The sequence below is a fragment of the Pipistrellus kuhlii genome, unplaced genomic scaffold (assembly GCF_014108245.1).
Source record: "Pipistrellus kuhlii isolate mPipKuh1 unplaced genomic scaffold, mPipKuh1.p scaffold_m20_p_9, whole genome shotgun sequence".
Taxonomy (NCBI): domain Eukaryota; kingdom Metazoa; phylum Chordata; class Mammalia; order Chiroptera; family Vespertilionidae; genus Pipistrellus; species Pipistrellus kuhlii.
In genome coordinates this window covers 35,811,926-35,824,393 of record NW_023425595.1, presented here as the reverse complement: position 1 = coordinate 35,824,393, position 12,468 = coordinate 35,811,926, and the positions used below count along the sequence as shown (strand labels likewise).

The 12,468-nt window shown below is 62.6% G+C and overlaps 2 protein-coding genes across 3 annotated transcripts in view; both read right to left on the bottom strand.

Annotated features, from left to right (window-relative positions):
* Positions 1-12,468, bottom strand: part of CAPN5 (calpain 5) — a 55,332-nt gene that overhangs the window by 14,852 nt on the left and 28,012 nt on the right. Inside the window, exon 3 of one of the 2 annotated variants that reach the window (XM_036428537.2) lies at positions 11,830-11,961. The exons of the other annotated variant lie outside the window; for it this stretch is intronic. Coding sequence (XP_036284430.1) covers positions 11,830-11,961 — 132 coding nt within the window. The remainder of the gene's footprint in view (positions 1-11,829; positions 11,962-12,468) is intronic. 2 annotated transcript variants of the gene reach the window in all.
* On the bottom strand, positions 4,213-6,464 carry LOC118713010 (olfactory marker protein). Its single transcript, XM_045577414.1, has one exon. It carries the CDS (start codon positions 6,318-6,320, stop codon positions 5,829-5,831), a length of 492 nt encoding a protein of 163 aa, XP_045433370.1. The 5' UTR covers positions 6,321-6,464; the 3' UTR covers positions 4,213-5,828.

Below are 12,468 nucleotides of genomic sequence, written 5' to 3'. Positions count from 1 at the left end.
AAATGAAAACGCTAAGCGCAGTGAGAGGCGTCAGAGCCGGAGGTGCCAGGACTGCCCGGTGCCAGGCGCAGGGCCCGCTGTGTACTCCGTCACCCCGACCCTCGCCAATCTACAGAAACGCTGGCAGGAGCCGCCCCGGGACACAGCGGGGGAGGCGGGATCCACACTCAGGGCTTCAGAGCCGGCGCAGCGTCTGGAACCCAGCGGGGCCTGATCCTGCCTGAGCCGGTCCCTCCCGCCTCCTTCCTCCCCTTCCAGCCCCTCTGTGTCCTTTCTCGCTAAAAGCTCCAGACTGCCAGGACCGGTTTGGCTCGGTGGATGGAGCGTCAGCCTGTGGACTAAAAAGTCCCGGGTTCGATTCCGGACAAGGGCATGCACCTTGGTTGCGGGCACATCCCCGGTGGGGGCTGTGCAAGAGGCAGCTGATTGATGACTCTCTCTCATCGATGTTTCTGACTCTCTATCCTTCTCTCTTCCTCTCTGTGAAAAATCAATAAAATATATTAAAAAAAAAAAAAAAGCTCCAGACTGTCCCCCAGCCCTCCCTCCTGCTTCCCTCTCAGGACGGAACGTTGTGCACAAAACAAGGCACGTGCAGGGTGGGGTGTCATCCCCACTACGCAGGCGGGAAGACTGAGGCCCACGGAGCAACGGGGAGTCCAAAGAGAACACTGGCCTGGCCACGACCTGCTGCCCGGCTCCTCCGCGCTCCGGAAGCCCGGGCCTGTGTGGGAATGGGGGAGGGGACACGAAATGGGGGGGCGGGAGGGGGGCTGAGGAGGGAGGAAGAAGAGCCCTCACGGGGCGCTGGGAGGGCCTGCTGGGGCCGCGAGAGGATCATTAGCCAAAGCCAGGGCTTGGCTCTGAGCCCTCTGCGGCTCGAGAAGCACTAATAAGGCTCCTGGGTCTGGAGACCTGCAGTCAGGGCTCCCTGGGACCTCCCTCCCCCTTCGGCATCACAGCCCCCGATCAGGCAGGGGGTGGGCCCCACGCCAGCCCCCCCTTCCCTCAGCCTCCCCCACTCAGCTCTGTCGTCTGCTGGGTGCCACGCCAGGGAGATAAGACCGTCCGGGAAGGGGCACTTCGCAGGCCCACAAACTCAACTCCCTTCCTGACAGCATCAGATGGAGCCCCAAATCAAGGGAGTGAAACACCAAAGCCCCTGGAGCCACATCAAAGGATTCCGGACCGACTTGAAGAGGCTCCAACCAGGGCCCATCTGAGCAGCAATGAGGATAACAACAACTCGGATGGATGAAAACACGTCAGATGCATTCACATCCGCGAGCTCCTGATGGAACACAAACCATTAGTCACTGCCGGGGGGTGGCAGGGAGTCAGCTCGTGTCTGTGAGCCTGGAGGACGAAGGGGAAGAATGAGAGATGTGTCCTGCCTCTTGCGCACAAGCTGTACCGCAGGGGGGACCGAGAGCACAGGGAGGGGGGTTTGTAGCAGGAGATGAATGCCAGCTAAGAACGGAGGAAGACACGAGAGTGTTAGACGCCCGCTGTTTTGCAGCCACTGGATTTACGACATCCTGGCTTCTGACATCACAGAACAGAGCGGCCACCGCCGGGAAAGCAGTTGTGCCTGACAGAATTTGAGTCTGAACCTTACCAAGCCTCTGGGGCTAAGTCCTGGGCACTGAGAGCGTGGTAAACCACACCATGAAAACAAAGCCACAAACCCAGAGAGAAAGCCCCCACCCCCACCCCCACCCCAGGCCCTAGCCAACTCGCTGGGTACATTCCAAGACCCCAGTGGGTGTCTGAAGCCGCGAGAGCCAAACCCTATCTATCCTGTGTTTTCCTGTACACACAATACCTACGACAAAGCTCAAGTTATAAATCAGGCAGAGCAAGACATTAATTTGGAAAAGTTTATACTTAGTAACTGTAAACTCTATTTTTCCTGTATCATTTTTTCCTACACATGTACACCTTCTATAAAACTCAACTTGTACACTAGGCACCGTTCAGAGACAAGCACTTGGATGCTGGGGCAGCTGACCTGATCACTGAGACACCGCTTACCCCTCGAGGAGACACGGGTCAGAGGGTGACTCACATCCAGGCGGGAGGGAGGGGACAGCACAAGAGCTCACCACACTTCTCAGAACAACGTACAATTTAAAACGTGCGAACTGTTTATTTCTGGAATTTTCCATTTAATGTTTTCGGGCCACGGTTGACCATGGGTAACTGAAAGGGCAGAAAGCAAAACTGAAGACAAGAGGGCCCTGCTGCCGCTGGGCAGGCATGGACAGCAGATCCTCAGCAAACAGACCTCAAGGAAGACACTGAAAGGTGAAGGGGAGCAGCCAGGCGCAGCGACAGGCCCTGGGTCTCATTCGAACAAACTGGAACACACACACACACACACACACACACACACGTTTATGGCACAGATTTCCTGGATACTTGATGATATTAAAAAAAAGTAGTGTAAAATTTAGTTGTGTTACATTATTACTGTGAGGGTTCTTTGTTTTATTTGAAATGAGTCGTTATCATTCAGAAATGCATCCAGAAATATAATGGTACCAGAGGCCCGGTGCACGAATTTGTGCACAGGTTGCTCCCTCGGCCTGGCTGGCAATTGGGGCCAATCAGGGCAGCCGAGGGGAGGGGCCGCAGGAAGTTGGCGGGCCGAGGAAGGTTGGCTGTGGGAGCACACTGGCCACCAGGGGGCAGCTCCTGTGTTGAGCGTCTGGCCCCTGGTGGTCAGTGCACATCCTAGCTACCGGCTGGTTGTCCGGTCCTAATGGTTGCTTAGGCTTTTCTATATAGAGATGTTGCCTGGGGGGGAGGGGGGTAGAGAGGAAAAGGAATGGGCCTTGAGTTGACAACTGTTGAAGCAGAGGATGGGTGAAGGCAGCTCATTGGGTTGACTCTCTCTTGTTGGCTCCCCACTGGGGACACCAGCTCCCTGGCTGGGCATGCAAAGCCTTTGAGGGGTGGCTATGACCCGTCAACCTCCCCACCAAAGGAGAAAAGCAAACCTCCCAACAGCCCCCTGTGCAGGTGGGAAAAGGGAGGCCTGTGGGGTCGCGGTACTCACTTTGCCTGGCCAGGCAGAGAGGTAAACACTGTGTGGGGTTTGGGGCCCCCTCACACCACGGGACCCCATTAACCAGCACTCACTGCTGAATCCCTCAGAAACCACTGGACCCCACTAATGGGTGCATCACAGCGCCCCCTGGTGTTCCCGGCCCTTGGATGCTCCCAGGATTTTCCCTGAGGACTCCCACACGTGGCAGGGCTCAAATCCTTGTGGACTCACTCGCGCAGGTGTGAGCCGGAGCTCTGCGGAGAGCTGTGGGGGACAACAGGGATGTGAGACGTGGCCAGGGGTGTGTGTGTGGGGGGGGGGGGCTAGGGGGGCATTTTGAAGCAGCAGGTTGTTTGCAAGCAAAACCCCAAGTGTGGGCTCAGAAGCATGGTCTGACCTTGGCCTCTAGGAAGAAACTAGCCTCGCCCAAACCTAGGCCCTGGGTAAGTGAAGGTATCGCCTCTGCTCATCCTGGTGGGGGGTGGGGGCATGTCATGGAGGCAAAGGCCACAGACCAGAGCCTGCCCCCGCCCTCTGTGCTGTGGGGCCGGCTGCTTCCTCCTTCGGGCCTCTTCTCTGCCCCAGAAAGCAGTGAGTTAGAGACGGCAAGGGACAGAGCTCTGAGACGGCTCGGATGGGACCCTGGGATGTGAAATACCAGTCTTACCAGGTCACAGGCAGGGCGGAAGGGACTTTGCAGAAGCAGCTTGCCCGCTCCAGAGAGGCTGGGGCTGGGAGCTGCCTGAGGTCAGGCAGCAAACTGGTGATGCGGGGTCGGTCTGGTGAAACCCGGGCACAGGCCTAACCCCACCCGCTAGCTACTCCCCTGTCCCATCTGCATTCACCCAGCCCGCCTTCCAGGCTGAGCACAGCTTGGTGCACCCCTCCCATCCCCTCTGGGCCCCTGAAGACCAGATGGTGCCTCCTTGTGGCCTCAGCACGGCTTGCACGCTCCCCCCCCCACCCCCCCATACAGAGGCCGGGCTGGGGCCGCCGGGGGCATTGGTGCCCAATGGGGGTCAGGAGACCTGGTTCCAGACTCCTTCCTGCTGCCTGACCACGGGCGTCACCTGGCCACTCTGGCCTCGTCCCAGGAAGCAGCCGGCGGGGAGTCGGGAGTGTGGGGGAAGCCTGGGGAGGGGTGCTCTGGGCTGTGAGGGGAGGGGGCTCACGGCGAGAGACTGCACACCACGGAGGCAGGGCTCACAGGCTTTATTGGGGCCACGCACAGGGCAGGGTGGGGGTACAGGCAGTCAGTCTGCAAAAGAGGGTCCCCAGAGCTGCAGAAGAGGGCAAGCAAAGAGGCAGGGGGCAGGGCCAGCCCCAGGGGAAGCAAAGCAGGCAATGCCAGGACTTTAAGCACATCCCAAACTGCCCGGAGCTGAGTGAGGAAGGACCGGAGCCCACACCACAGCCAGTCTCCCACCCGAAGAATCCAGACTTCCCCCCACACCTCCGGAGTGGGGGCCCGCCTGCCAGCAGCCCCGGCCAGAGGGGAGGGCTGACCTCCATCTCTCGGTGGATCTGTTCCCAGGACCTGTGGCCCCCAAAGGCTCCGCTTTGTGAGGGAATGTCGGGGGCACGTCCCTGACAAAAGCCAGGCTGGCCTGTGGCAGGGTGTTGGGGGCACCAGGCGGGTCAGACCCCTCCTTCTCAGGGGCTCACTGGGCCTGTGCCGGGCGCGAGGCTTGGTGGGTGGAGCTGAGTCTGCTGATCATGGTGTCTCGAGTTCTCTGGTGGGAGGATTGTCCTCCCACCACACTAGTGGCCCCCTGCAGTCTGTTTCTGACCGTCGGCCATCACCGCTGCCCCAGCAGGCCGCCCCCACCCCTCAGCTCCACTAAAGATGCCGGAGACGGCACAGAGGTGGCACACTCACCTCTGCTGGCCGGTGAGCTGGGAACACCCGAGGCCCCTGAACCTACCATCCCAGCTCCAGGGCTCTGCACCCCTCCACCCCCCTCGCCCAGGCAGAGGGAAACCCCTATTCTACTCTGTTCCCCGATCACTGTCCGAACCTCAGCGCCTCCCGGCTCCGGAAGCCCCCGCCCTGAGGTCACGCTGACCAAGCCCAGGCGTGAACCTGCCGGCAATTCTATCCCAGGTCATCTCAAGTCAGGTTTGAGCACGGGGCAGGCGTAGTAGACTCCAGGATACACCCCTAGGAAGGCAGCGTGCTCTCTCCGTGTATACCTATATGGATAGACAGGTACATCTCTACACGACTTTATGCTCCTTCACTTCTCCCTCCTGAAGTCACTCTCAGAAGAGCAAGGCCTGCAGCGCCTCCCGCGTGCCAGCCAGTCCTCCCGCCCCAATGTCCTGAGGGCCCGAGGTGCCCACACAGGCCAGCCCAGGAGCAGCGCCTTCCCGGACGTGGCTTGCTGGCTTCCCCGGGGACCCGCTTCCGTCTCCATCTCCCCGTCTGCAGAGGACGCCGCTGGCTGGCTCTTTGGATCCTGTCTGTGTCTGTGGTGTCCCTCTCGGTCTCCCTCAGTCTCTCTCCGACGGTGAGGCACAGAGAAGGCAGGTGCCCACGGACGCTCCATCTTCGCACGCTGGCCCCGGCCTGGCCTCCGGGTCTACAGCAGGAGCAGCGGCAGCCGGTCCAGCTTCTGGAGCGCCGGCATCAGGCAAGGAGAAGCGGAAGGACATAGGCCTGGGGGTCCTGCACAAGCTGAGCGCAGCCACTAACACAGGTCCCCAATACACATCTGGGGGCAGCGCAGGGGGCAGGGCGGGCGGGCGGGGGCAGGGGGCGCCCCGGGCAGCGGCCTCAGAGCTGGTTGAAGACCACGGAGGCCTGGAGGTTGGCCGGCTCCATGCCCTCGCCGAAGGTGATGAGGAAGTACATGACCTTGCGGATCTTGGCCAGCTCCGACAGGCGCTCCCCGAACTCCAGGGCGTCGGCCTCGTTCCAATCCACGGCGTCCGAGCCCTCCATGCGCCAGAAGATGGCCGCGGGCTCCAGCAGCTGGCGCGTCATGAGGTTGGTGAGGTCGGGCGTCCAGTTCTGGGAAGTGCCCGTGACGGTGACCTTGCCCGGCTTGTCCAGCAGGACGTCCCAGCGCTCGAACTGCAGCTTCTGCTGCTGGGTGAAGTCCAGGCGGTACACGAACTCCGCCGGCCGCAGCAGCTTCTCCCCGTCCTGGCGCTTCTCCCCGCGCTGCTTCAGGCTCTCCACCCGCAGCCGCATCTGCTTGGTCAGGGCCTCGTCCGGCACCAGCGGCATGCTGATCTGCGGCTGCTTCGGCCCGTCCTCCGCCATGGCCCACCGGGTGCTGCTGCCGCTGCCTCTGCCACGTCTCCACCTCCGTCCAGGAGCCGAGTGAGCTGGGGCCTCCCTGCCCAGGCACAGAGGCCCCCAGGAGGGGCCCGCCCACCTCGACTCCTCCTCTCCCCTCTGGCCAATGGGCCTTCCCAGCTCCACCCAGTCCTCAAAACAGGGGGGTGTAGGAGGGCGAGTGTCCCCCAAGGAATGGAGGCCCTGCAGGCGGCGGGAGGGTGGCAGGCTCCTCGGGGACCAGATTGCTGATGTCAATTGCTGTGGCAACCTCCCTGGCTACCGCGATGGGCTGGGAGCGGCTTGTTTGTGGAGCAGGGAGCAGAGGGAGCCCGGAATCAGGGCGGGGGGTGGGGGAGGGGTGTGCAGGGGCTCACTGGAGGGCCCGGGGGCCCGCTGATTTGAGGTCTGAAGTCACCCGAGCCAAACCTCTTAGCCATCCTTGACTCAGCCTCCCCTCAGCCTCTGCACCCCATCACCGAGGCCTCGCGATTCTGCCTCCCCGATGCCCCGAGAGCCCCGGCCCAGCCAGTGTCTCTCACCGACACCCGTGCCCCCAAGCTTTACTGAGCACCAGGACCCCCGTAGGACTCAAGACCCAGAGCTTCCGATTTAACCGATCTCTGCCGGGCCCTGGGCGGCGGCAGGTCCCCCGGCTGCCGCGCGCTGCTGGCTGGGGCTTGTGCTCGGAGAACCACAGCCCTGGATGATCCCTGTGCCCGGGCCCTGCTCAGGCCTGCGCACGGCGGCCACATGCCCAGGTTTCCCTCCACGAGAATCTCACCTCTGGCTCTGCCTGTGCATGGGTTTACCTGGGGAGGTCTGGGCTGGAGGCAGCCCTGAGAGCAAAGAATGCCCACCCTCTCCGTCTCCCCAGGAAGCCTGAGGCAGGGGGAGCCTCTGACCAACACCGGCACCCCCTGTGCCAGAGGTGGGGCCAGGGGCTTAGCCCTGACATGGGCAAATGGAGGAGCCGGAGTGTGTGAATGCGGCTGGGGGTGGGTGGGACGAGGCCAGCTGCTGCCCTGACAGGCCACGCTGAAGAGAGGACAGGCCCGGCCCACGGGGCGCCCTGGAAACACCGCGAGGGGCTGGGGACCACGGCACGGCCACTGGCCAGACGGAGCCGAGCCCGTCGGCAGGACCAGGGGCCACCCGCACGGCAGAGGTCGGAGCACCTGGTCCCGCCGGCCCTGGGGTCCGTTCTGGGAGCTGCTGGCAGCCATTCCCCAGGAGTGTTTGACAGGGAGACGGGAGTGAGTCTGCTGGACCCTCACAGCACCGTCCAGTTTGCAGCTGGAGGAGCAGAGAAGGAACGAGGTGGCCGAGGAGTCACCGAGGGGGAGAGGCTTCTCGTCCCTTCGTAAGCAGAGCTGTGTCTCTCCTCCCCGCACTAAGCGTGGCTTTTTAGCTGGACATCTGCTTGGCTTTTGCCTGTCTTTCCACTAGACTAGGGGTGTCGAACTCAATCAGAGAAGGGGCCAAAATCTAAAATCCAGCCTAAATCACGGGCCGAATGGTTTACTGAACAGTCATAAACTGTCATTGTGATGGAAACGCAGCGGAGTGCAGTGATGACAGCGCGGTGCGGGCCACATTGCAAGGCCTGGCGGGACGGATTTGGCCCGCGGGCCTTGTGTTTGACACATGTGCACTAGACCATCAGCCCTGAGAGGGCAGGGGCCAGGTCTGTCTGGCCCGTCACTGTAGGCCAGCACCTAGCAGGGCCCGCCATAGAGGAGCCCTCAGAAAGTGCGTGCTGAATGAATGAATGAATGAATGGATGAACGAACGGATGGATGGATGGATGGACTGATGGACGGACGGATGGTGAGGGAACCGTTGATGTGATGGACCACAGGGTCCCAAAACCAAGGACAACAACAAGGAAATGAATAGATGGGGAGAGAGTATGTGGTCGAAAATGTGGTTTAGGGGCAGGAGTGCTCGTTAGGGTGGAGGAGTGAGGGGGTGCCTGGAAAGGGAGGCCGGAGGGATGGATCCTTCCGCTGAAGACCTGCAGGGAGAGCAGGTCCAGGCACAGGCTGTGGCCACCATGGCAACGGGAGATCAAGGGCGCTGATGGTGAAGGCTGACTGATGGACAGGTTGTCAAGAACGGAAGCTGGGGTGACGAGGGTGGCAGCACAGGGCACGGTAATCCCGGGGCACGGCAGGACTGCGCATGGATGGGGTGGGGAAGGCTGGGAACTCGGAGGGGATGGCGATAGGGTGGGCTGGGCTCGGGGGAGGGAAAAGGGCATGAGCCTGTAAGGGTTTACAAGGGGAGTCTCTGGGCTGGAAGCAGCCCTGAGAGCAGAGAATGCCCACCCTCTCTGAACCTGCGGGGGACCAGGGGCCACAGGACCCCGAGAGAGCCTGGCCTCGGCCTGGGCAGGGGGTCACGGACCTGCAGGGGGAACCTGAGGGGGAAGCAGGACCTGGGCCACACAGACGGACAGGGAAAAAGGGAGAGCCTGTGAGAGCCAGGGAAGCCGGGAAGGGAAGCCAGAGGAAGGAAGGGGAGGCGGGGCGTGCAGGAGGGACTGGGCACTGCCGCCCGCAGGCCGCTCAGCGCCCAGATGCCGTGAGAGGCCCCTCCCAAGGCCGGACGCAGGAACCACCAGGAGGAGAAAAGCTCCAAACTTGCATGTGTGGTTGCAAAACTGTGTATTTAAAAACAAAGTAAATGAACATCTCTTTAACCCCAAATAGAAAAAGATTGGAAGGAAATATGGAAAACCATCCGCCTGGTTGTTTCTGGGTAAAGAACACCTTCAGTAACTTTGTGGGTTTTTTTTTTTGTTTTGTTTATTTTTTTCAAATCTTCTGTCCCTGGTGCTGGGGCAAAGTTGGTGCTCAGTTAACATGTGGTGGATGAGCTGCTCATACAACCGGGCCGGGTGGCATGGAAACATTTAAGTGGAACACGGTCCTGCGCCCGCCCTCAGGCCTCAGGACAGCTCTTACCGGGACTGCCCTCACTGCGGCTTCCTCTGGCCGGCACAGCGCATGCCCTCCTGGGCCCGGGCGCCCCAGGCTCAGCGCAGGGACTGGGCCTGCCCTCATGCCCGGGGCTTCGCCAGGCTCTGGGGGAGGGGATGGCACATGCTGCACCCCACTGTCACATCCTGACGTGTGGTCCCCCCGAGGCCCATGCCCTGGCCCCAAGGAACACACAGTCAAGGTTGGGAGGACATAATGCCCCCTCAAGGGGTCCCGTGTGGGGAGGCTGGCTGCCAGGAGTTGTCCCTCAGAACAGAGAAATAGGTGAGAGCGCAGAGGGGGGACAGGGAGGGGGCTTAACGCATGCAAACTGCCCCTTATGCCATGGACTTGAGCGCCCCCCCATTCTTCTCTTCTCCCCCCCCCCCCCCACAGGTCCTTTAATTATCCCACAACCCTGAGGGCTGGAAAGGTCAGCTTTACACTGAGGCCAAGAGAAGGAACGCGACCGGCCCAAGGTCACATGACTAGCAAGGGACCGGGTCGGAGTGAAACCGGGCCTGGCTGGCTACCAAGCACTGTGCCTCAGGGTTCACTGAGGTAACGGCCTAGCGCCCCAGAGAAGGGCATTTTCGTGGAGGCGGGTGGGGCAAGCACGGGTGCAGGTCAGGCAGACCGGCCGCCCCCACCCATTCTGTGGAGAACACAGGGCGGGGCAGGGAGGCCCTGCAGGGCCACAGGCCCGGGGGTGAGGGGTGACAACAAACAGGGCCCGTCGGCAGGGACCGGAGGGAGGGAAGGAGCCGTAATGAGCTCCCCAGGGCCGGCCCCATGGCTCCAGGAGGCAGAGAGCAATTAGTCCCGAACACCCACCAGCCACAGCCCTGGGACACGAGGGCTGGGACGTCGGCCTCCCGGCCCCCGGAGCCTCCAGCCAGGCCAGGTGCCCAGCCTCTGCAGGAGAACCTCTGGCCGGAGACAAGCACAGGTCTGCACGGCCACAGGCCACACATCGACGACAGGCCGCCTGCAGGTGCTGGGCCCCTTTCCCTCGGTGAGAGGAGCCGCTGCACCAGCGCCCAGGGCAGGAGCAGGCCGGGGCTCCTCCCTGCCGATGATCACACCCCACTCCCCGGGGGGGGGGGGGGGGGACACAGCAGTCCCCACCAGAGGCCCCAGGATGCCCACGGCAGCAAGGACAGCTGTGGGGCTGCCGGCCAGGAGCAGGGCCCAGCTGGGCGGGAAGTGCGAGGCCAGCACCACAGGAATCCCGTGAGCCGCCTCCGTCCCCGGACTAGTCCTGACGGAGCGGAGGGTGGGGCTCAGAGGCGGGGGGACCTTGCCCAGGGATCAGAAAAGGTGGTGGGAGCCCCGAGGACAGCGCTCCCCGAGAGCACAGTGCAGGGCCCAGCCCTGTCCAGGCCCAGAGGCCCGCATGTGGCTCTCCGGCGCCCCCAGGGCACCCATGTCTGCGGGCTGAGCCTTTGCAAGGACCCTTCAGCCTGAAGCCACCCTCCACCCCCACAGGACCATCGGGGGCCGGGCTCCGGGGATGGCCGCCCTGGGGCGGCTGTGGAGAGTCACACTCCATTCAGAAGACATGACAGCGGGGCCCCACCGGTCCCAGCCTCAGCCGAAGGCACAGCTCCCTCCGATGGCTGATGAGAACAAACCCACTCTGCTCCCGGTTGTACGGGTAACAATTCCCAGGTAAGCAGGATAGGAATGGTCCGAACACTGGTAATGCAGCCACTGCTCACAGAGCCCCGCGCCAGGCCTCCTCCCACCCTCACGTCTCCCCCAGGGGCAGCCGCCCGATAACCGACTTTCCATAAAGCCAGATGGTGAGCCGGAGGCTGGCACCTGAGCCTGTAAGACTGAGGTGCCCGGTGCTCTTACGCCCCTCCAGGAAGAGCAGAAAGGGCAGGGATGAGGACGGGGCAGTGACTTGTAACTGGCTGGCATGGAACCCGGGGGTGAACCCCTGTGGATAGTTCTTTAGAGAGCACAAGCCCCCCGCTGCTCCAGCTCCCAGGCCTCCCTAAGGGCTGCACTGCCGACTGCTGCCACCAGGGGGCGAAGGGTAAGGCCCAGCGCCCGTGTTTTCCAACCTAAACCCTTGGGGGACACAGGTCCAGAACATCAGCCGTGACTCACGGCTAACTGCCCCTGAACCGGGGAGTGACTGAGGCCCAGAGGAGGTCACGGCTGGGCGTATCTTACAGCAGGTTCTGGCAGGGGTCTCCGAGCCCCAGGGAGAGGGCTCTCCCCACCGCACATGGTTCAGGCAGCTTCCACATTTCGCAAGTACAAATGTCCAGCCAAATGGCCCAGGGACACTGCGGGCCCCACCGCGGGGGGGGAAACACACCAGAATCCCTGAGGGAGCAGGTTCCCAGGCGCTGCCCAGGGACCGTAGGCTGGCGGTGAGGGGAAGGCGTCTAACAGTCAGCCCATGCTGGAGGCCGGCCGCACCTCCCACTGCAGATCCGTGCGGGCCCAGGCTGGGCTCCCTCTCCCCCGCTCCCCCCCTGCCCCCCAGGCCTCACCTTCTGCCACAGCGACTCTCGGGAGGCCAGCGACGAGCAGGCTGCCACAAACCAGCAGTTGCCCACCTGGCCCTGGTGCAGGTCATGAGAGCTGATGCCGTCCACGAAGAGGCGGGGGTCCTGGCAGATCTCCTGGGGAAGCCGACAGGAGGCCTCGGTGTTAGTGTAAGATTCGCTGGTCTCCCCCTGCAGGCTGCCCCCCTCCCCCGCATGGCCGGTGGGTTTCCCCACGCCAGCTTCCCCCAGAGCTCCCGGAAGGCCCTCCCCGCTTCCCCTGGCTGAAGAACCGTTCGCTGCCAAAGGCGGGTGAGTGAATTCCGTGGAAGGGCTTCGGGGTCCGGGCCCTGGGCCACCCCCTTTCTCCTGCCCCGGGTCTTCCCTGACCAGCACGTCCTGCTCCAGCACCGGCAGCCCCCACGTGCCCACGGCCATGAAGCCGCGCGAGGGCACGGGGGGAACACACCCAGAGCACACGTGCTGAGTGCAGAGGGCGGGAGCAGCAGGAGCTGACGTGAGGCAGCATGCCCCCTGTGGGCACAGCCTCGACTGTTTAGTCTGACCCTCCCTCCTCCCTCCCTCCCTCTGCCTCAGAAGTATGACATCAGCCAAACCAGGCTTGGCTCAGTGGATAGAGCCTCA